Source organism: Euprymna scolopes, chromosome 37 (assembly GCF_053919585.1).
Source record: "Euprymna scolopes isolate OS-2025 chromosome 37, ASM5391958v1, whole genome shotgun sequence".
In the NCBI taxonomy this organism is placed as follows: domain Eukaryota; kingdom Metazoa; phylum Mollusca; class Cephalopoda; order Sepiida; family Sepiolidae; genus Euprymna; species Euprymna scolopes.
In genome coordinates this window covers 5629379-5653235 of record NC_136518.1, presented here as the reverse complement: position 1 = coordinate 5653235, position 23857 = coordinate 5629379, and the positions used below count along the sequence as shown (strand labels likewise).

At 40.1% G+C, this 23857-nt stretch overlaps 1 protein-coding gene across 3 annotated transcripts in view; it reads right to left on the bottom strand.

The window, feature by feature from the left end:
• Positions 1-23857, bottom strand: part of LOC145261046 (carnitine O-palmitoyltransferase 1, liver isoform-like) — a 200153-nt gene that overhangs the window by 68888 nt on the left and 107408 nt on the right. For all 3 annotated transcript variants that reach the window (XM_080119203.1, XM_080119205.1, XM_080119204.1), the window contains exons 6-8: positions 18172-18276; positions 14425-14556; positions 7296-7344 (exon numbers count right to left, since the gene is read on the bottom strand). In XM_080119203.1, coding sequence (XP_079975329.1) covers positions 7296-7344; positions 14425-14556; positions 18172-18276 — 286 coding nt within the window. The remainder of the gene's footprint in view (positions 1-7295; positions 7345-14424; positions 14557-18171; positions 18277-23857) is intronic.

Sequence of the window (23857 nt, the reverse complement as noted above, 5' to 3'; positions counted from 1 at the left end):
GATGCTCAGGATCGATGCGAGCCGTCACCCCACTGACATACGACCAGTACTGGCGGAGTTCGCGGCAATCGAAGAAAGCGTGATCCGTAGTTTCCACAGCCGTTGTCCCACAACGGGGACAATCAGGCGACTCCAGAAACCCAGAACTGCATTGTATGTTGTTGAGTGGAAGTGCATTTCGGGCCAATCGCCAGGTCAGAGAGAACTCCGAATTGTTCAGATGACTCGAACCTGGCGCCCAGCTCCACGCGGAGCGGATCTCACTCTGCTGCCACCCCAAACGCGCGCATAGCGGGTCGTCAGCGGCCCCCTTCACTAGATCCCTGTGGAGTTCCCTACGGGTAGCAGTCACAAGGTCACTGGATCTTGGTAGTCGTTTTAGCGCGGCTCAGCACTCTTTCATGTAGGCAGATTCTCCCCGCGGCCTGCGACGGCTCTCGATGGAAGGGTCGAGAACGAGGTCGGGGAAGGTGGCAGTAACCACGGGGTGCCACGGTTGGTCCTCCTGCATATAGCGGCTCAGGAAGGCCAGCCTCTCAGCATCTCGATGACACTTCAAGTCCGGCATTCCCAAGCCTCCCTCACACGGACGTTGAATACAGACCTGTCTGCTCACCCAGTGTCTTCCTCTGTCCCAAAGGAGCGAGGACAAGAGTTCGACAAGAGCTTTTAGGTGTTGTGCAGGCAGGGGAAGTACGGCCAGTCGGTAAAGGATGAGAGGAAAGACGTAAGTGGCGCACGCCTCAGCTCTACCCTTTAAGGAAAGTTTCCTAGGAAGCCACGAATTGACTGCAGCCTCCACCTTTGACCGTACCTCCAACCAATTCTTGTCAAGCTGGAGACCCGGTCCGAACCACACGCCGAGGATCCGGACCGGGCCATCTGTCCAGCTGAAGGGCGCAGGGAGGTTTGCGTTGCCACTCCATGCGCCCAACCGCAGTCCTACCGACTTGTTGCGGTTTATCTTGGCCCCTGTAATTCTTTCGTACTGTGTGAGTGCCTCCGACACGACCTCAATGTCTCTGAAGCCCGACACGAAGATCGTGACATCATCGGCGAACGCGGATACCTTGGCAGCTGAGCCGCCAGGCAGAGCCATTCCGCGCAGGGCCGAATTTGCCTCCCCATGTCTCAGCTTGCGGAGAAGAGGCTCCAAAGCCAGGACATAAAGCAGGGGCGACAGCGGACAACCCTGACGAACCGACCGAGAGATAACAAAGGGTTTCGAGCGCTTTCCGTTGACTTGCACGACAGCCATGGGCTGTCGATACATTATGGAGATCCACTTGCAAAAGTCCGGTTTAAAACCGGCGGCCTCTAAGACAGATGCCAGGAAACGATGGTCGACCCTATCGAAAGCTTTGGACTGATCTAAGTTTATCAGCGCGGCTTCCGTGTCGTCATCTATTCCCCCCTCTAGGATCATGCGGATCAGGTGCAAGTTGTTCTGAATCGATCTCCCCTTCACAGCGTAGTTCTGTTCCGGTTCAACCAACTCGTCGATAACAACCTGCAGCCGATTCGACAGGACCTTGGCCAAAATCTTGTGTTTAGCAGAGTTATGGGCCTGTAGTCGTCTAACTCTTCCCCTCCATGCCCGTCACCTTTCTTCAGCAATGTGATCACTCCCTTGGTCACCTGCCCTGGGATGGATCCCTGAGCAAACCAATGGTTGAACATATCCGTCAGAAGAGGCAGAAACATGGGCGACAGCCTCAAGTACAGTTCGTATGGCAGACCATCAAGTCCTGGCGATCTGTCACAGCTGACCTGCTTCAGCGCAGTAAAGACCTCCTGCTCCGTCACCCGGCCCTCGCAACCAGCCGCTCTAGCCGCCTCGAGGCGGGGAGAGTCAGCCAAATAGTCGCTAAACTCAAGGACCGGAAGATCGGGCTGCTGCGTAAAACGCTCCTCGAAATGTTCTCGAAACCCCTCGCAGATCTCCCGAGTGGATTCCAGGGTGCGTCCATTCGGATGTTTGATTTTTGCAATGTATTTGTCCGAGCCACGCCTAGAAACCTCACGGCGCACGTCTGCATCAGAATTGACTGCTTCGTTGCCTATCTTTCTAAGCCTAGCTCTAACTACTTGGCCTTCGTAACGCTCGCTAGTCTCGCGTAGAAGGTCCTGCTTAGCTAGTTCCTGACTAACCCTATCACCCTCCCCCGTAGCCTGGGCTAGTTTCTGCTCTAGCTTCTTCTTCGTCTTGGCCTTATCTAGTGCGAGGCGCTGGGCATACTTGACGGAGAAGCTTCTGATCTTGGCTTTGAGACCTAACCACCACTTACTCCCGGTAACCGCCCCCACTAGTGCCTTTTTAATCAATTCTCTTAACTGATCTTGGAAGTCTTGTATCTCCAGAAGGGAGGTGTTTAACTTCCAGTACCCCGCTAACTTAGGCCTATTTCCTAGCTTCAGCCGGGCCATAACTAATTTATGGTCCGTCTGGCCTAGCCAAGTGAACGTGGGACAAGATAAGAAGTCTACTTCGCCTCTCCTAACTAACATCCTGTCCAAATAGGTATTTGGATAGGAGGAAACACTATTGGTCCACGTCCACATCTCCCGCCCTGGATGCTCGAACCGAAACCTGTCGACCAGACCGCATCTAGCCATCAGATCAGCCAGGCTGGACTCGCACCTCTCCGATCCTCTAGCTCCGCCTCCTACCTTATCTATGTCGGGGTCTAAGATGGAATTCCAATCCCCCATTAGCACTACCCGCTTCCGACAATCTACAAACGCGTCAAGCTGACTGAAGAATGAGACCCTCTCACGAGCGGTGCTGGGCGCATGAACCGCAATCACCCGAAACACAGAATCTTTTACGGCAACATCGGCCACAACCAGCCTACCCACCGCATCTCTATGGACAACGTCGACCGTCGCCGACAGGGTACGTTTAACCAACACGGAAACTCCCTTCCCCCGCGGGCTGCCATATGCTGAGAAAACCTCAAAGTCTCGGGCCAGCACCTGACAGTCCACAGAGGAAACGAAATGCGTCTCCTGAATCGCAGCAACATCCACTCCCAGGGACAAGAGGTCGTGCCGGAGGCGAGCCGCCCGGCCCGATGATCTCAAGCCCCTCGCATTCAGACTAGCCAAATTCAAAGCCATGGTACCTACCTTAAGGTGTGTTACACTCAGCTCCGAAGTCAGCCGGGGAAAGGACACCGACGTTGTGTGCAATGCTCAAGGTGGTCAGGTTTTTCATGTCCTGACCTTCTCTCACAATGCCGCCGACATCCAAAGGGTAGGTCAATTTAAGGGCCCTATAGAGTGACGGATGGACCAACACTGGGACCCTTCCCTTGCATTGTTTTGCGAGTTCCTCAAGGGAAGGGTCATTTTTCCTAATCAGTTCAATTCCCAGACTAGCCCCTTCAGCGGCTTCCAGCATTGTCCACACGTTGGTTTTGCAGGCCTCAGGAAGCCTGACGAAAGTTGTTAGCCGTGGGGCGTCCGGGAAATTAGAGGGGACATTAACGTCTTTTCCCCCTATCTGTTGGAAGTCCAGCAGAGGTTTTAAATTTTTTCTCTGCCGGTGTGGTAAGCCCATTGCCACAGACAGGGGGTCTACAAAACAAAGTTCCTCTCTCGTTTCGAGGGCGAGAGTCCCTGTTGGAGTGAGTCCGTAAGTGGGAGAATCTGAAGGGTCTCTCCCCCTCCCGGATTCATTCTTTTCTTTCTGGGATGGCGGCTCAATTTGCATTGGTGTGGGGACGAGTGTCTGTGTGGTGTCTGGTGTTGGTGTTGGTGTTGGTGCGGTGTCTGGTGTTGGTGTGGTGTCTGGTGTTGGTGTTGGTGCGGTGTCTGGTGTTGGTGTGGTGTCTGGTGTTGGTGTTGGTGCGGTGTCTGGTGTTGGTGTTGGTGCAGTTTCTGGTGTTGGTGCAGTGTCTGGTGTTGGTGCGGTGTCTGATGTTGGTGTTGGTGTTAGTGCGGTGTCTAGTGTTGGTGCAGTATGTGGTATGGGGGTGGAAGTGGGTTGTGTTGTTGTTAGAGGTGGTGTATGCTCACAGGGAGTGGGGGCTGCCTTTTCTTCCCCTTTCCTTTTCTTTTTTATTCTTTTGAATGAACCGGGGAGTGGTGAGGTTGAGTTCCTCTCCCTCTCACTAGCAGATTCATCCTCAGAGGAGCAGTGTTTTCTTCGCTTGATCCCCGTCTCAATTGGTGTGGGGACCGTTGGTTGTTGCTGCTCCTCTAGTTGTTGTTTCTCCGGTTGGTGCTGTTGCTTTTCTGGTTGCTGCAGCCGTTTTTGTTGCTGCTGCTGCTGTTCTGGCTGTTGCTGCTGCTGCTGTTTTTGTTGTTGCCGCTGTTTTCGTGGCATTGGTTGTGGCATTGGCCGCGGCAGCTGATGTTGTTGCTGCGGCTGGTTCAATGGCTGGTTTGGCTGCTGCTGCTGTGTCTGCTGCCATGGCTGTTGCTGCGGCTGTTGTGGAGGCTGCTGTTGTTGTTGCTGCCTCAGTTGTTGGGTTGGTTGTGGGACGGTGGCAGATGGGATTGTGGGCTTTCATTTCCGCCTCATTACCGTGATCCATTCCTCCCCTTTGGCCTCCTGCACAGTTTTGGGTTTCCTCGGTGCTGGGGTTGGTGCTCCGGTTGCAGGAGTTGTGACAGCCTGTTTGGACACTGGTGCTGTCTCAGAGGTTGGGACCGCCTTTAGTGTCACTTGAGTAGGAGTTGACCTTTGAGGGCAGCTCTTGGCCATGTGACCCTGTTTTTGGCAGAACCAGCAGTGCGGACGACGCCCCTCCACTACTACAGATACTACACTTTGATCTTGTCCCGAAGGTTGATATTCCTACTGTGAGGCTTGCATACCTTTTGACGTCTACCAGTCAATATTTATGGCTTTGCCAGCCAATCATAATCTTGGAAGAAGGAAAGACCCGGATGTAATTATGTTCATTATATCAGAAAGTTAACAAATAATTGTTATGGCGTCATTGGTCAATCAATCAGCTGTTTCTTTTTTTATTATCATTCACTTTTCTGGATAATCTCTCCCGGTAGTCCTAGCTGTAGAGGGAAGTGGGGGCAGTCTATAGTCTTACACTGAACAAAGCCGATTTTCATAAATCCAGATATCAATATTAAATATATGATAAATTGTATATAGTAAAATTCAATAGTCAAACAAACAAACTAACAAAAAATAACGCAAAAAAAAAAAAATAGGAGACATTACATTTGGAACTTCCCTTGTAACTCTTCATTTTTGATTATCTTAACAAGTCGTCAATGGAATTTTCTGTTATTACATTTTTACCCCAAACAAGACAAAGTGCCACTTTGAAGTATGGGCCTACTAACGGGAACATAAGTTGCAAGGATATTATGAAGGGAGTTGAGCAGCAAGATGTCTGTTCACATTACATTTGAACTTCTGCATGTCAGTACAGTTGGGGAAGCAGAATCCCGGAAGGGAGTTCCAAAGTCTAGCAGTTCTGGGGAAGAAACTATTGGAATAGAAGGCTTTCTTACACCTAGGGATCTCTACATTGTAGGGGGTGGGATTTAACTGCTTGTCGGGTTTGTCGGAGGTATTTACGTCGAGGGGGTACAAGTGCTTGTAGTTCTTCAGAGAATTCACCATTAAAGTGCTTGTAGAACAGGCAGAGGGATGCAACATTTCCTCGATGGGGCAAAGGCTGAAGCTTAGATGACAGTTCAGAAATTACACTGACCATGTGACTATTTCTTTTAATAAAGTTTTTTTTTTTTTAATTTTTTTTATTCAATTTTCACCCCAAACAAGGCACAATGCCACTTTGAAGCAGGGGGCTACTATCAGGGACTTAATTAGCAGGGTCATTATGAAGGGAGATGAGTAGAAAGATGTTTGTTCACATTACACTTGAACTTCTGCATATCAGTACAGTTGGGAGAGCAGAATCCCGGAAGGGAGTTCCAAAGACCCGCAGTTCTGGGGAAGAAACTATCGGAGTAAAAGGCTTTCTTGCACCTAGGGATCTCTACTGTAAAGGGATGACACTTAGTAGCTTGTCGGGTTTGTCGGGGGTAGTTACGTCGAGGAGGTACAAGTGTTTGCAGTTCATCAGAGCATTCACCATTAAAGTATTTGTAGAACAGGTAGAGGGATGCAACATCTCGTCGATGGGACAGAGGCTGAAGCCTAGATGACAGTTCAGGACCTATCAGGTTGGTGACTCTCTTTTGAACTCTGTCCAGGAGCGAGAGACAAGCAGCAGATGAACCAGCCCAGATGTGACAACAGTACTCCATACATGGGCGAATAGTGGCCTTATAGAGGTACAGGATACTGTCAGGCGTAAGTAGTTTTCTTGCACGGTAGAGGGAGCCAACCTTCCTTGCAGCAGCCTTGGCAATGCTCTCAATTCCAGTTCATATTCCCTGTAAACGTTAGGCCGAGGAGTTTAAAAGAAGTACTTTCAGAAGTGCTATCTTCATGCAATTTCTATTCATAAATAACTAGCAGAAAGACCCGATGTTGCTCGGGATTAAATGAGGATCAAAAATATGTACCTTATTGATCTGTGGAATTCAATCGATCAGCTGTTTTTTTTTTTTTTTTATCATTCACTTTTCTGGATAATCTCTCACACTGGTCCTAGCTGTGTGTGTCGGGGATGGGGGTGGGAGGAGTGGGGTAAGTCGATAGTCTCACCCTGGACAAAACCGATTTTTATAAATAAACTGATGCAATTCTCTATCTATATAAAAGCCAAGTATGTCCAAGGATGGAATACTGCTGCCATATTTGGGCAGGAGCTGCTAAAAACAGCCTATCCTGCCTTGACAGAGTACAAAATAGACTTCGTGGCTTAGTGGGGGATGCCCTTTTCTCTATCTTGCAACCTCTCTCCCACAGAAGAGACGTTGCGAGCCTATCCTTGTTTTATCGTTATTTCCATGGCAGGTGCTCGTATGAACTCCAATCTCTGGTCCCCCCCCCCCGCCAATCTTTTACGAAAAACACCCGTCTAGCTGAATCCACTGTGAAAAATTTCCCCCACTCTTTATCTGTGCCTAAATCAAAACGTGGATTCCATGAACAAAGCTTCTTTCTTAGAACTGCACGCTTGTGGAACTCTGTTCCGTCTGCCTGCTTCCCACCTGACTACAACTTGGATGTCTTCAAGTTCAACGTTAACAAATTCCTAATGAACCGCCCTCTTAAGTAAACACTTCATTAAATCTCCACACTAACGTACTGTACTTGCAATAACCCTTATACCTGAGTGGCTTCCGGGCCTTGATAAGTGGTGACCACCGTGTAAAAAAACAAAAAAAAACAAAACATGTTTTACCTTTGAAGCGTTGTTATGCAACAAAACGTCGATTTCGTGGCCTGGAATTCTGTGAAATTAAAACGAAAAATAAATCATTGTTAAGGGCTTTGAAAGTGAACCCCTTGAGATATCGAGGCAGAAATAAGAAATAAGAAAATAGGGATAAGACATAATAAAATTAAACAGAGCAGGTATAAAAAAGGATTGTCAATCAACAAATCTAGATGTCAATATAAAATCGATATATATATAAAAGTCAAATTGTCTGTGTGTGTGTCTGTGTGTGTGTGTGTACATTTCCCTACCAAACTACTCTGTCAATTTTTAGTCTACAGATTCGAGATTTGAAATAAGGGGTATTGAGATTTGGAAAAAAATTTTTAATCGATTTTCGGCCCAAAATTTGGCTGTCAAGGGGTCAAAGTTCAACGATTTGACCTTTGGAAACTCTACCAAACTCCACTGCCAATTTTGGGTCTAAACACTTGAAATTTTAGATCTAGGTTACTTGGACATGAATCAAACTTTTTAATTTGATTTGAGCCCAAAACAATGAATGTTGAGGAGTCAAAAGTGGGGGTCAAAGTTTTTAAAAAATTGACCTTTGCGGTCTCTACCAAATTCTCAGCCAATGTTTGGTCTAAACATTTGAAATTTTACATAAATTGTAGTCAGACCAAGGGCAAGTTTTTTCATCGGTTTTTGGCTGAAATTTTGGCTGCCAAGGGGTCAAAGTTCAAAAGATTTAACCTTTGCGGTCTCTAGCAAACTATTCAGCCAATTTTTGGTGTAAATATTGGAAATTTTACATAAAGGGTATTCAGACATGCAGCAAGCTTTTTAATCAGTTTGTGGGCGAAAATTTAACTGCCAAGAGGTCAAAGTTGAAAGAGTTGACCTTTTCAGACTCTATCAAATTTCTCCACCAATTTTGAGTCTTAACACTTGAAATTGTAGATGTAGGTTACCTGGATATGAGTCAAACTTTTTAATATATATACACATGCACATAAAGTTATGAACAGTACATAGGGCCTGAGCAAAGCCGGGCTGAACTGCTAGCATATAATAAATTGTAATTGGTAAACGTCCATATTCAAAGGCAATATAACCAACTCACAAAAAGTAACATGTTTTTTTTGTTTCAGAATTCTTCAGTATCAATAGTGAAATGAAAGTATACAATACTCCTGTAAGGTTGTACGCGTTAAAATGTAGACATTCGGAACCCAACACGTTGTAGCAGAGTATGTCGCAAGGAACATAAGACAAGTAATAACTGGACTGCTTTTTTTTCTGTTTTGTTTTTGTAACAACAGCATTAATTTCCGGGTACTTTCCTGAATAAAACATGATCGTACTCTCAAATGTCCTCCACGTCTCTAATGTGACGGTCTTCTCTAACATGATTGCCCGGCTGAATTTTAGAGGAATCTTAAGTTTATTATTATTATTAATAATAAAAATATTAATTTGCGAAAATCTGCTAAAAAATTGAAACGTTTTGTAAACATATGAACTAGCAACCAAACCCCAACACTTGTTGAAATGTTTAGAAGCAGCAAAATCCCACCCCTATACTCTAAGGATCCCTAGATGCTGAAAGTCTTATTAAATTCAGGATGTGGCAGAAATAGCCCCCCACATTTTAACTTTCAACTATATGTTGCTAATGAACTTATGCAAGTGCCAATTTTTTCTCCAGATACGACGGCATGATGCTGCTCCAGATGGATGGGTTGCAAATTTCAGAGCTACAGATTTGACCCTTAAAAGAAAACCACTTAGAAGGCCTCGAAGCGCTCGAATGCCAGGCAGTATTCAAGCTGTGAGACTTTCAGTTACTCAGTCTCTTACACGTTCAGCTCGCAAACATACTTCGGCGTTGGGATTGTCTGATCGAACAGTCAGAAGAATTCTACACACTGATATGCAGCTACATTCATACAAATTAATGATTGCTCATAAACTGCACGAGCGCCACTGGGAAGACCGCATGTCAAAATGTGGGAGATATTTCTGCCACACCCTTTAGTTTTTTACCTCGAACTGGTAAACATTGGAATTCCTTCTCAGGCCCCTACTTCCCTGATTATACTGACACCTTGCTGCTCAACTCCGTACATAGTATCCATTTGGTAAACTTAATCTCAAATAGTAGTCTCATACGTCAAAATGGCATTGTGCCTTGTTTGAAGCGAAATAACAAAAAGAAAAAAAAAAGCATCCAACAACGCAAACAATACATTGTTTAAAAAAAAAAAAAAATGGAGTCGCATGGATAGATGTTAAGAAGATGTCCACAGGGAAATATCATCCTGTCTAAGAATTTGAATTTGATTTCTTGCCATTTGTTGAGGATGGGGCATTCTACCAAATACTAGCGGGGAGGGAGGGGGGCACCCAGCTTTGCCCGGTCGCAAAATATGTTTAAGTATGATATTTTAATTTGTCCAGATTTCGTATATATTATTATAGAGTCATATATTATTATAGTATCATATATTATTATAGAGTCATATATTATTATAGAGTCATGATTTCAAAAGAAGAGTCATATATTATTATAGAGTCATATATTATTATAGAGTCATGATTTCAAAAGAAGAGTCATATATTATTATAGAGTCATATATTATTATAGAGTCATGATTTCAAAAGAAGAGTCATATATTATTATAGAGTAATATATTATTATAGAGTCATGATTTCAAAAGAAGAGTCATATATTATTATAGAGTCATATATTATTATAGAGTCATGATTTCAAAAGAAGAGTCATATATTATTATAGTGTCATATATTATTATAGAGTCATGATTTCAAAAGAAGAGTCATATATTATTATAGAGTAATATATTATTATAGAGTCATGATTTCAAAAGAAGAGTCATATATTATTATAGAGTAATATATTATTATAGTGTCATGATTTCAAAAGAAGAGTCATATATTATTATAGAGTAATATATTATTATAGAGTCATGATTTCAAAAGAAGAGTCATATATTATTATAGAGTCATATATTATTATAGAGTCATGATTTCAAAAGAAGAGTCATATATTATTATAGTGTCATATATTATTATAGAGTCATGATTTCAAAAGAAGAGTCATATATTATTATAGAGTAATATATTATTATAGAGTCATGATTTCAAAAGAAGAGTCATATATTATTATAGAGTCATATATTATTATAGAGTCATGATTTCAAAAGAAGAGTCATATATTATTATAGAGTAATATATTATTATAGTGTCATGATTTCAAAAGAAGAGTCATATATTATTATAGAGTAATATATTATTATAGTGTCATGATTTCAAAAGAAGAGTCATATATTATTATAGAGTCATATATTATTATAGAGTCATATATTATTATAGAGTCATATATTATTATAGAGTAATATATTATTATAGTGTCATGATTTCAAAAGAAGAGTCATATATTATTATAGTGTCATATATTATTATAGAGTCGTGATTTAAAACAAAAAAAAAAAGTATTTGGGTGCCATCAGCTAGAATCGAAACCGAAAGCAAAACTGTAGCATTCAAAGTCGGTAGCTTTACCACTGCACCACCGTGACATGCGTATGAACTGATCTAAAATTAAAAATTAGAAATAAATTAAGATGAATGTACAAAATGTATAACGATTTTTTTCAATTTTGACCCCTTTTTGACCCCTTAAAAACTATTTAACTAACTAAAGACCTATAAAAGAACAGTTCATAAACATCCAACTACCTACATAGTATCCATTTGGAAAATTTGGTCTCAAATAGTAGTCTCATACGTCCAAATGGCATTGCGCCTTGTTTGAGGCGAAATAACAGAAAAAAGAAAATAAAAGATGAGAATCGTAGTTCTAATAGTCCAAATATTTGTTGGAAAAATGGTGGGATCTTTCTATCGATCCGGTAGATATCTCACTGCTGATGCTATTCTCTATCTATATAAAAGGGAAGGTACGTCCAAGGATGGAATACTGTTGCCACATCTGGGCAGGAGCTGCTAGAAAGGACTTGACCTGCCTTGATAGAGTTCAAAATAGACTTCGTAGCCTCATAGGAGATGTCCTTTTCTCTTCCTTGCAACCTCTATCTCACAGAAGAGATGTTGCGAGTTTGTCTCTGATGTATCGTTATTTTCATGGAAAGTGTTCGACTGAGCTTCAATCTATGGTCCCCCCTCGCCAAACTTTCACAAGAAACACTCGTCTAGCTGTAAACACTATCAATAATTCCCCCCACTCTTTATCTGTGCCTAAACCTAAACATAGATTCCATGAACAAAGCTTCTTTCTTAGAACTGCACGCCTGTGGAATTGTTTTCCGTTTTCCTGCTTTCCGGCTGACTACAATATGGTTGTGTTCAAGTCTAACGTAAATAAGTTCTTGATGAGCCGTTCCATATAAGTTATCAAATTTACCGAATTTTCATTACTAATTATTACTATATTTTCCAATTTCTACTGTACACTCTTTAACCCTTATCCTTGAGTGGTCTCTTGGCCTTGATAATGTGGTGATGCCTATGTAAAAAAAAAAAAAAAAGAGGCGGAATCGCATGGATGTTGAGAAGATGTCCACAGAGATTTATCGTCATGTCTACGATGGCTGTTTTCTCTCTTTTTATATTTTCTTATGTTTTGATATTTGTTGAGGATGGGGCATTCTACCAAATATTCCACTCACTATTTCAGAGACTCCAGCTGGGAGATCTCTTTAGGGTTCTAACCGTCCTTTTAAGTACAATAATTAGTATCTCACTTACACTTGGTTCACCGGGTATAAATATTGAAGTATCAAATAACTATTAGAACTCCAATGTAATAGTATGCATGTTAATTAGTAGGCATAGTTTATAAATGTAATCACATAGAAAGATATAAAACTAGGGTATACAAAGGGTCGACAGATTGTCATTTTAAATCAAGGTATAGAAATCACTTCAAATGAAGCCCAATATGATTAGCTAAATATAATAAGTATAGAAATCACTTGTCTTAATTTAAAACAGGATCAAATGTTGGCTCAAATGAAGCCCAATATGATTAGCTAAATATAATAAGTATAGAAATCACTTGTCTTAATTTAAAACAGGATCAAATGTTGACTCAAATGAAGCCCAATATGATTAGCTAAATATAATAAGTATAGAAATCACTTGTCTTAATTTAAAACAGGATCAAATGTTGACTCAAATGAAGCCCAATATGATTAGCTAAATATAATAAGTATAGAAATCACTTGTCTTAATTTAAAACAGGATCAAATGTTGACTCAAATGAAGCCCAATATGATTAGCTAAATATAATAAGTATAGAAATCACTTGTCTTAATTTAAAACAGGATCAAATGTTGACTCAAATGAAGCCCAATATGATTAGCTAAATATAATAAGTATAGAAATCACTTGTCTTAATTTAAAACAGGATCAAATGTTGGCTCAAACAAAACCCAATATGATTATTTAAATATATTAGAGAACTACAAAATGATAATATATGCAACCCCTCCCCTAAAAAGGCATCGGTCTGGACTGATACTACATGCTAGACATTAGTAGGCAGATGTCTCTATTCAAACATAGTTTATAAATGAAATCTCATAGAAGGAAATAAAACTAAGGCACTGTTCTTCAGATGTACACTTCAATTTCTTGTTCTCTGTAAGTGGAGGAGAAATCCTTCACGACCGAGACAATTTTTATTTTTGTTCCTTTTCTCCACATTAAAAAACGACCCTGGTGCCTAACTCTGTCCCGTGGGGAGGCATTGTAAATAGGTACAAAAGGTACTTGTTTCTTATCGTTGAGCACTGTCAGTTGAAATAAAATGTCGGTCAAGTATATATATATATATATATATATATATATATATATACTAGTCGGTTGTACAGTATGCTTACACATTATATTTTAATTTATATGCTTTGCAACTATAAGTTTGAAAATATAGAGACAAACAGACAGACATAATGAGTTTTATAAATTAGAGGAGACATTTCGGCAGAGAGATCTCTTTAGGATTCTAACTCTCCTTTTAAGTACAATAACTTGTATCCCACTTGCACTTGGTTCACCGGGTATAAATATTGAAGTATCAAATAACTATTAGAACTCCAATGTAATAGTATGCATGTTAATTAGTAGGCATAGTTTATAAATGTAATCACATAGAAGGATATAAAACTAGGGTATACAAAGGGTTGACAGATTATCATTTTCAATCAAGGTATAGAAATCACTTCAAATGAAGCCCAATATGATTAGCTAAATATAATAAGTATAGAAATCACTTGTCTTAATTTAAAACAGGATCAAATGTTTGCTCAAACAAAACCCCAAAATTTCTGACCCCCCTCTACTCGAAGTCATCACAATCTGAAGACCGTCTCTGTCCCTCTGTCGACTCCAACTGACTCAATTAATTTCTACATATCTCAAAATGACCATCTCTTTCTCTAAATGACGTCATTAGTATAGGTCACTAAGATAATCACCTGATATTTTTACATGTCATTATTCTAAGTTGTCAATTAAATTGTTATAAAAACATTAACATTCCTGGTAACTATTAAATGTAAATAAATATTTAAATATTTTGATTATTCTAAAACATATTTTAGCTGACAAAACTTTTGGGCTTGAATAATCACAATAATCGTCGACCAATATCTAACAATTAAAACGAAAAGTTCTTTAATGCAGGAAGCCAGACTCTTCAGGCAGAAATATAGAAGAGAAAGAAAGAAAGAAAGGAGAAAGAAAGAAAGAGGGGAGGAACTTGATTGTTATTTTTATTTTGAGTTTTGAAGAACATGATTAAGTTTTTCAAAGAAAAAAATAAATATGTAACAGAGCGTTCACGAACGAAATCAGCAGCAGCCATAATATAGCTGACTAGAAAAAATATTAGCAGCAGCAGCCGTTATAGCACATATGCAAATTAAGAAAGTGTGCACGCACTGATATCATGGAAAGAAGAGGGAGAGAAAAAGAAAACGAAAAAAAGGATAACATGTGGTCAAACAAAGGAAGCGATCGGAGAAAATTTTTTGTTAAATGTATTTTGGTTTCTGAAAAAAAACAAAAAAAAAAACAGAATATTAGAAAAATGTTTGGAATTCCTTACCGTGTTGTTGCATAGATCCGTTCATATTGGTACATGCAGGACGGAATCGTATTTCGGATCAACAAAGGTCGGACTTCTTCATGATCAAGTTTTTGCTTGAAGACCATGAACTGATTCAAAGTAACTGCGGCTCTGAAAAAAGAAGAGAGGTTTGTTGCAAAAATTCAATTCACTAAATTTTTTTGGGGGGGGGGGGAAAGAAGGAGCTAGGAGAGAGGACATCTTTCTTTGTTCGTGTTGGGAAACTATCTAACTGCTCTCTGTACTTCCCAAAGGGGCTGGAATAGTCCTTCCAAGTTCCAGATGAAATTAGTACACCCTGGAGTTTGATTGGTCCTTGAATGAATGACCAACTCACCTCACAGGGGTTGTTCTCCACAAGGAGAATTGTAACCCAACAGGAGTCAGGTCACACACACAGGCAGGAAAACATGTGCTAACCCTAAGTCCCTGTGGCAACACTTTTACTCCATTGAGTGCTGGACCCCTCAAAATGCAACCAGGCGGTCTCTGGTCACTAGAAAATAGCACTCTGATGTTTAGAGTGTACAACATGCATAAATCCAAGTCCGGGGGTAATACCTGTGGTACTGTTGGGTGGTTGTCTAACGTCAGCCTCTGTGGTTAAATTTCTCCTGCAGGTGTACTAGTGTCAGCAGATGGATGCTCCTCACAGTTGCAGCTGGAATATCAGGGTTCAGGGCAGAGCTGAAAATCAATTGGTTCTGAAATGTTTTTGACTCCTGATGGGGGGTATGAGACCAATGATTTCGACGATCGTTTTTATAACCACCGGCTGGGCTAACCAAAGTTACTATAAGACTTGTCAAATTTTGGATTCAATCAATTCGCCGTTAACTAAGTCACGGACTGCATTTGATTCTTAGCCGCCATCTTTGTTACTAGCAATTACTTTACACTCAGTATTGGGACTGCACTGCTTCTCCACCGCCATCTTTGTTCAACAGGATGTCTCAACACTTAACAGGTCCTTCTTCAGCACAAGCACAGGTATCAATAATGAACAACGCTGAGGATGATTTACCTGCTTTCCAGCTGACTACAATATGGCCATCTTCAAGTCCAATGTAAACAAGTTCTTGATGAGCCGTTCCCCTTAAGTAATCCAATTTACCAAATTTACACTTCTAATGATTACTATGATAGTCCTTTTGACCAATGTAAACTCTTTAACCTGTATCCTCGAGTGGCCTCAGGGCCTTGATAAGTGCTGATTCCTTTGTAAAAAAAAAGAAAAAAATTATTTGACACAAAAAGAAAAAAAAAAAAAAAGAATTCAATATATATCTCATAGTTTAGATCATTGTGTCTGTCTCTAGACTTAAGCAATTCGGTTTCTGGATTTAAGTGCGCTTTCTTTTAAGACGATAAAACAAAACCTGTCAGTATGGACCCCGGTAATCATACCTCCTCCTCCTCTCTCAGCAGGGCTCTTGGCATTGTCCGGGATCCCGTTACAGAATTTCATTCAATTGTGTAAAAAAAATAAAAGCATATTTCAGTTGCCATGTAGGAAATGTGACACAGGCATCATCACATTATCAAGGCCAAGAGGCCACTCAAGGATAAGGGTTAAAGAGTGTACAGTAGAAATTGGAAAATATAGTAATCATTAGTAATGAAAATTCGGTAAATTTGTTAACTTATATGGAACGGCTCATCAAGAACTTGTTTACGTTAGACTTGAAGACAACCACATTGTAGTCAGTTGGAATGCAGGAAAACGGAAGACAATTCACCATGTGAACAGTTCTAAGAAAGAAGGTTTGTTCATGGAATTTACGTTTAGGTTTAGGCACAGATAAAGCGTGGGGGGAATTATTGATAGTGTTTTCAGCTAGACGAGTGTTTCTTGTGAAAGTTTGGCGAGGGGGGACCATAGACTGAAGCTCAGTCGAACACTTTCCATGAAAATAACGATACATCAGAGACAAACTCGCAACATCTCTTCTGTGAGATAGAGGTTGCAGGGAAGAGAAAAGGACATCTCCTACGAGGCTATTTTGAACTCTATCAAGGCAAGACAAGTTCATTTTCAAATTCACCTTGAATTCCTATGTCATTAGCGCTTTTACCATTTACTGCATTTCCTGCAAGTCCATTCCCTGTGCAATATTTCTGATAAAGAAGGAAGAACTGCTGTTTTTTTTTTAGTTAGATGCAATTAGTAAACCCTGGATTTCCCAAAGGAGTTGGAATAGTCCTCCCAAGTTCCAGATGAATTTAGTACACCCTAGAGTTTTATTTGTCCTTGTATGACTAAATCACCTTACAGGGGTTGTTCTCTACAAGGACAATTTAATTCAATCTATATATCTGTAAAAGTGAAATTGTCTGTTTGTGTCCATGTGTGTACATTTCCCTACCAAACTACTCTGTCAATTTTCAGTCTACAGACTCAAGATTTGACATAAGGCGTACTGAGATTTGGGAAAATCTTTTCAATCCATTTTCGGCCAGAAATTTGGCTGTTAAGGGGTCAAAGTTCAACGATTTGACATTTGAAAACTCTACCAAACTCCTTACAAGGATGCGACTGAGGTAAAATAGTTTTGCTTATTTTCTTTTCCTTATAAGGGAAATGTTTTCCATAATGTTTTATTCTTAAGTGTTTTTTATTCAACAAGCCTGAAGAAAGGCTGTTCTTGTGAACATATTCAAACGACATAATGTTTGAATTTGTCCAAATGGTCTTGAAACAATTATAACTAACAATGAAATACACTTTTTGTTGCTATCAACCCATTCTTTGACGTCCTGGTTTTTGTTAAAGCAGTATATATATATATATATATATATATATATATTATATATATAGATATATATATATATACACACACATATATACACACACACCCACACACACATATATACACATATATATATACATACACATATATACACACACACACCCACATATATATACACACACACCCACACACACATATATACACATCCACCCACACCCATATATACATACACACCCACCCACACCCATATACACACACCCACCCACATCCACACACATATATATATATATATATATATATATATATATATACACTACAAGGAAATTTTGAAATAATTTCAGATTACAGACCGTCAATACTATAATACTTTAAGTCCATATTCTTTGTTGAATAATAAATTTGTTACAATATTTTTGCACTATAATGGGGGTATGATCCCGCACAGTTGGGAGATTCTATTTATAAACGATGCTGCTAGGAACTGACGAATCGAATTAATTCACGTTCTGCTACCAACCAATCAGAAAATAAAATTGCTCCATAAAAATTAAACCTTTTCTGTAACAACTTCACATATGTTTTCTTTGTGTCAACACGGGAAGAATCTTTGCTCTGTGGATTCCAACTCGAGAACAGTCTACTTGCGTAGAACAACGAACCATCGGAAACTGTTCTGAAACTAAACATGGTTTACACTTCTAGAAAATTTGTCATAAATTTTAAATTACAGAATTTAATTCCTAATATATATATATATATATATATATATAAATACAGAGAGAGAGAGAGAGAGAGAGAGAGAGAGAGAGAGAGAGAGAGAGAAATGTATAAAAGACAGATATACGATGTACAAAAGAGAAACAGAAATAAAAAACAGAGTAATAAAGAGAAAGAGATACATATATATATTTCTAGAGAAAGAGAGAGAGAGAGAGAGAAAGAGAGGGAGAAAGAGAGAGATAAAAAGATTATTTACCTGGAAATTTGGCGAGAGGTTGGCTTCCAGAAGGAATGATCCATGGTGTAGTAATTACTATTAATTGGAAGAGAACTCCGACCACGTAAGTAAATATACTTCTCCCTGGATAACGATACAGAATTGCAGAAGACAAAATTATTCAAAACCATCAAAACCATACAGACAATATATAAAATTACTAACATGACCTGTGGAAATTCCACAAGTTGTATCCTGCATCCACCATATTTTGTCGCTGTGCAGCCTATGGATGCCTGGCGCAAACTCAGACCCCACAATATTATTGTACCATTTTTTGATCAAACTTAAACATACTCATCTAAGTATTATGGTTCGTGTAGTTTCAGAATATATCTGTTCACAGGAGGAAGGAAGCCAATATTCAAAACCTTTTATGGGCATGGGATGTGAACACAAACCCCATTCTTTGGACAAAACAAGATACGCCACTTATCCAAAAGAGTGTGTATTACTTAAAGAACTGCCTGTCTGTGAAACATTGTGCCATGGGATTGCTTCTCAGCTGACTATAACATGGTGGGTTTCTAGTCCAATGTGGTTTTTATATATGCCCCCAGATAAAAACATAGACATTTATATATATATATATATATATATATATATATATATATATATATATGGGGGGGCGTTTCTTTAAAGCAAATATGTTTATAATGCATATATTTAATAAGGCTATCTTAAAATTGCAACGATTCATTAAGCTCAATGAAAATGGATTTACACTTTCAGAGCATATCTAACTTGATTAAATATTTCAAAATCACAGAAATATACACTTAATTCACATTCATATTGTTTAACTTAGTTCATCTTACACGTGTTTCATTGAATGGCATAAAAACCAAACAGATCCTCAGAGACTTTACATGAATTCATTAAAGAATATATTGTACAGTTTTTATTTTTTTTCTTGGTTCAAAACTAATTGGAAAAGTTTAAAAGACATAAAAGTCTGAAATCCAGTAAAAACATCCACTTGTTATAGATAAAACTAATGCAGAAGAAAGAAGTTTAGTTCGTAGACCACGACCACTCTTAATGCCATATTTGAATTCATATATAGTGGGGAAAGGAGGGGGGCGCCCAGATTTGCCCGGTCATAAAAAACACTTATAACCTCTTGTTTAGCTCCCCCTTACCGAAACTCTAAAAAGAAAATATGACGACAGTACAATCTAAAAATAAGCTTAAACCAGGATTAGGGACAAACAAATTCAACTTGCCTCCTCCCTTGAGGCTCTCATTCACAAATATCCGTGGGCTTAGAACTAACTTAGCTGATGTTGAAGCATTTCTCTTAACAAATACCCCGGATATTTTAGCACTAAGTGAGACTAACCTACACTCCTCCATTCCCTCTAACCACTTTAACATGCCTGGATATCTCCCACTCTGCCGTAAGGACTCTGACAGACATATGCACGGACTTGGAGTTTACATTCGTAATACCCTTCCCTTGACTAGAGAAACAAACCTAGAAACAGATGATCAAGCCTTTATGTGCTTTAGACTAAACGTGCAACACAATATTAGCTACTATTATTTTCTCTACCGCTCTCCCTCGACTCAGAACTGCTCCATAATAAACAAAGTATCTGACAGCATAGACACGGCACTGTCCCTCGACACTAGCACACAAATACATGTGTTTGGTGACTTTAATGTCCACCACAAAAACTGGCTTGGATTCTCTACTCACACAGATGCAGCGGGCAGCACAACCCATAGCTTCGCTATATCTCACTCCCTATCACAAATTGTTACGTTTCCAACCCGTTTCCCTGACCAGGAAGAACAACACGCATCACTTCTAGATCTGTTTTTGACCACAGTTCCCGATGACTGCATAACGAAGGCCCACAGCCCACTCGGGAACGCTGATCATGCAGTGATAATGGTTGAAATCGCCCTAAACTCTAGACCCAAAACTGAAGAGCCAGTGCTCAAAACAACGAGATATTATAATAAGGCTGACTGGGAAGCCATCAGGGAACTAATTAGAGATGCTCCATGGAAAAATATTTTCTCTCTCCCTGCTGAACAATGTGCAAACGAGACCACTGACTGGTTCAAAACTGCAATCGAAGCGCATGTTCCCATGCGGAAATTTTATAGTAAGCCCCACTCTCCCCAATGGTTTACGTCGACTTGTGCATCTGCCATTACTCAAAAGCAGCATGCATACCGTAGGTTTAACCGACATAAGTCCAGTTCAAACAGACTGAAGTATATAGAAGCTAGAAATAACGTTAAGAAAGAAATAGCGACAGCTAAGAGAGAATTTACGGAAACCACTAAAAAGCGCATCGAAGCACAAAAACTAGGAACTCGAGACTTCTGGAAAATCTACAACAGTGTAGTAAATAATTGGCAATCAACAATTCCCCCACTAACGAACAATCACGAGATTGTCTCCTCAGCAACCGACAAGGCTAACATGCTTGCCAGTCGGTTTGCCTCAAACTCCACACTGGACACTTCCAACCACCCCCTACCTGACTTTCCTATGCGGACAGACGCCACACTAGACGATCTGAAAACCACCCCTGCTCAGGTGCATGCTATCATAAAAAACCTTGACAACTCAAAAGCATGTGGACCCGATCTTATCCCAGCTGTGCTATTAAAAAGTGCTCAGCCGAAGTAGCTCCAGTTCTCTCCAAACTCTACAACAAATGCCTTAATGAAGCTTGCTTTCCGGGCTGTTGGAAAACTGCTTCTGTCGTACCAGTATTCAAGAATTCTGGCGAAAGGACAGACCCATCAAATTATCGCCCCATTAGCTTCCTCCCACTTTTTGCCAAAATATTTGAGACCATAATTAACCATGCTCTAGTCCATCATCTTACAGATGCTAAACTACTGACTGACAAACAATATGGATTTAGACAAGCCCGTTCCACAGCAGACATCCTCACTGTGATCTCTGAACGTATATACCATTCACTGGACAAAGCGGGGGAAGGCAGAGCGGTAGCTCTAGATATATCTAAGGCTTTTGACAGGGTATGGCATGAGGGTCTCCTCAGTAAAATCAGATCATACGGTATCACTGGTAGAATACTTAACATAATTAAATCCTTCTTAGATAAGAGAAAAATCCAGGTAGTCCTCGACGGTCGCACATCTAAACAATATGATATAAATGCGGGAGTGCCCCAGGGTTCTATCCTTGGACCTCTATTGTTCCTGATATTCATAAATGACCTCCCCGACAACATTGCCTCTGAGATGGGTATATATGCTGATGACACTACACTCTATGGCAGACACGACAGGAAGACGAATGAACACATTTCTAAAGAAATGGCAGAAACACTAGAGGAAGACCTCCAATCTGTAGTGGAATGGGGACAAAAGTGGTTGGTCGCGTTCAATGCTGCCAAGACTAAACTAGTTTCATTCAATAATTACAAGAAACCCTCTCTACCACCCATAGCAATGGCCAACGACTCTTTATCTGAGAGTCCATCTTTCAAACTCCTTGGCCTAACGTTCACAGGAAACATGAGTTGGAACAATTACATTGAAGGCATTGCCAGGGCCGCTGCAAGAAAGGTAGGCTCTCTCTACCGTGCTAGAAAACTACTAACACCCGAAAGTATCCTGTACCTCTATAAGGCCACCATTCGCCCATGTATGGAGTACTGCTGCCACATCTGGGCTGGTGCATCTGCTACTAGTCTCTCGCTCCTTGACAAGGTTCAAAAGAGAGTCGCAAACCTGATAGGCCCTGAACTGGCATCTAAGCTTCAGCCTCTGTCCCATCGACGAAATGTTGCATCCCTCTGCCTTTTCTACAAGTATTTTAGTGGTGAATGCTCTGACGAACTGCAATCACTTGTGCCCCCACGACGCGAGCACCCTCGACAAACCCGACAGGCTACTAAATCCCACCCCCACACTGTAGAGATCCCTAGATGTAAAAGATCTTTTTACTCCAATAGTTTCTTCCCCAGAACCGCAAGACTCTGGAATTCCATTCCAGGTCCCTGCTTTCCCAACAGTACTGACGTGCAGAAGTTCAAGTGTAACGTGAACCGACACCTTGCTGCCCAAATCCCTACATAGTACCCCAGTAGTTGTTGCCCCTGATAGTAGCCCCCTACACCAAAGTGGCAATTTGCCTTGTTTGGGGTGAAAATGTAATAAAAAAAAAAAAAAAAAAAAAAAAAATTTTGTATATTTTTATAGAGTCATGATTTCAAAAGTAAAAAACAAAAAAAAATTTTGGATGCCATCAGCTAGAATTGAAAACAAAACTGCAGCATTCAAAGCTGGTGACGTTACCACTGTACTAACGTGACATGCATATGGACTGATTAAAAATTGAAAATAAACTAAGATGAATGTACAAAATGTATAACGATGTTTTCAATTTTGACCCATTTTTGACCCCTTAAAAACTATTTTAACCGGCTAAAGACCCATGAAAAAAAAACGGTCCATAAAAAATTCAATCATTTGAGATCCCTAATATTGCTCTGCATCTTGCAGTTTCAGAGAAGATAGTTTGAAAATATGGAGACAGACAGACAGACAGACAGACATACAACCTTTATATATATATATATATATATATATATATATATATATATATATATATATATATATATATATTGCAATCATTTAAACCAAAATGCCAACTTTCTGAACTTTTGAGTACAATTCATTTTATTTTTCATGCAAGAATTGAATTTTATTTCAGGATTAAAAATTAACTTGTTTGAGCAAAATTGAACCTAGAATGTTAGACTATTCCACAGACATGAAAGAAAAGAATAAACACTAAGATAACTCTTAGAACTGCACGCCTGTGGAACTCTGTTCCGTCTGCCTGCTTCCCTCCGGACTACAACTTGGATGTCTTCAAGTCCAATGTTAACAAATTCCTAATGAACCGCCCCCTTAATTAAACACTTCATCAAATCTCCACACTAACGTAATGTACTTGCAATAACCCTTATCCCTGAGTGGCTTCCGGGCCTTGATAAGTGGTGATCACTGTGTAAAAAAAAAAAATATATTTTTCCTAAGATTTATATATACTTATTTATATTTAAAGATAAGAATAATGTTTGAATAACTTAGAGTATCTCATAACTACTGTATCTAACATCATTGAAGTATGCCACGGACCAAAGGAGTATGAAAGGAGATCTATCAGAATTTCTGCGAGGACGAATTGTAGATCAACATGAACATGGTTTTAGTCAAAACAAAATAGCAGGAACTTTTTCAATACCCCTTTCTTCTGTTAATAGAGTGATCATACGATTCACAAGAGAGGACAAAGAGTGCACAAAACCTTATCCAAATCGCCCACGACCCTCTGAAAGAACTTTGCATCTTGTGAAAAGAAATGCTGAAGAGGATCCTCGGTGCAAAGCCTATGACATTGCAACACAAGCTGGTGTCAGTCCTGGAACAGCTATCAGGTATCTTCACAAGCTGGGCTACTGTGGTAGAACTGCAAGAAGGAAACCTCTCCTTTGTCTTGCCAGTATCAAGCACAAAAAAGATTGGGATCGTGAGATGGTAGAGAAACCTATGACCTTTTGAACCAATGTTATTTTCTCTGATGAGTCAGGATTTGCATTATTTCCCAACAGTGGAAAGGTATAGGTATGGAGGCTCCCTCAGCAAGAGTTTGACTTAAAAA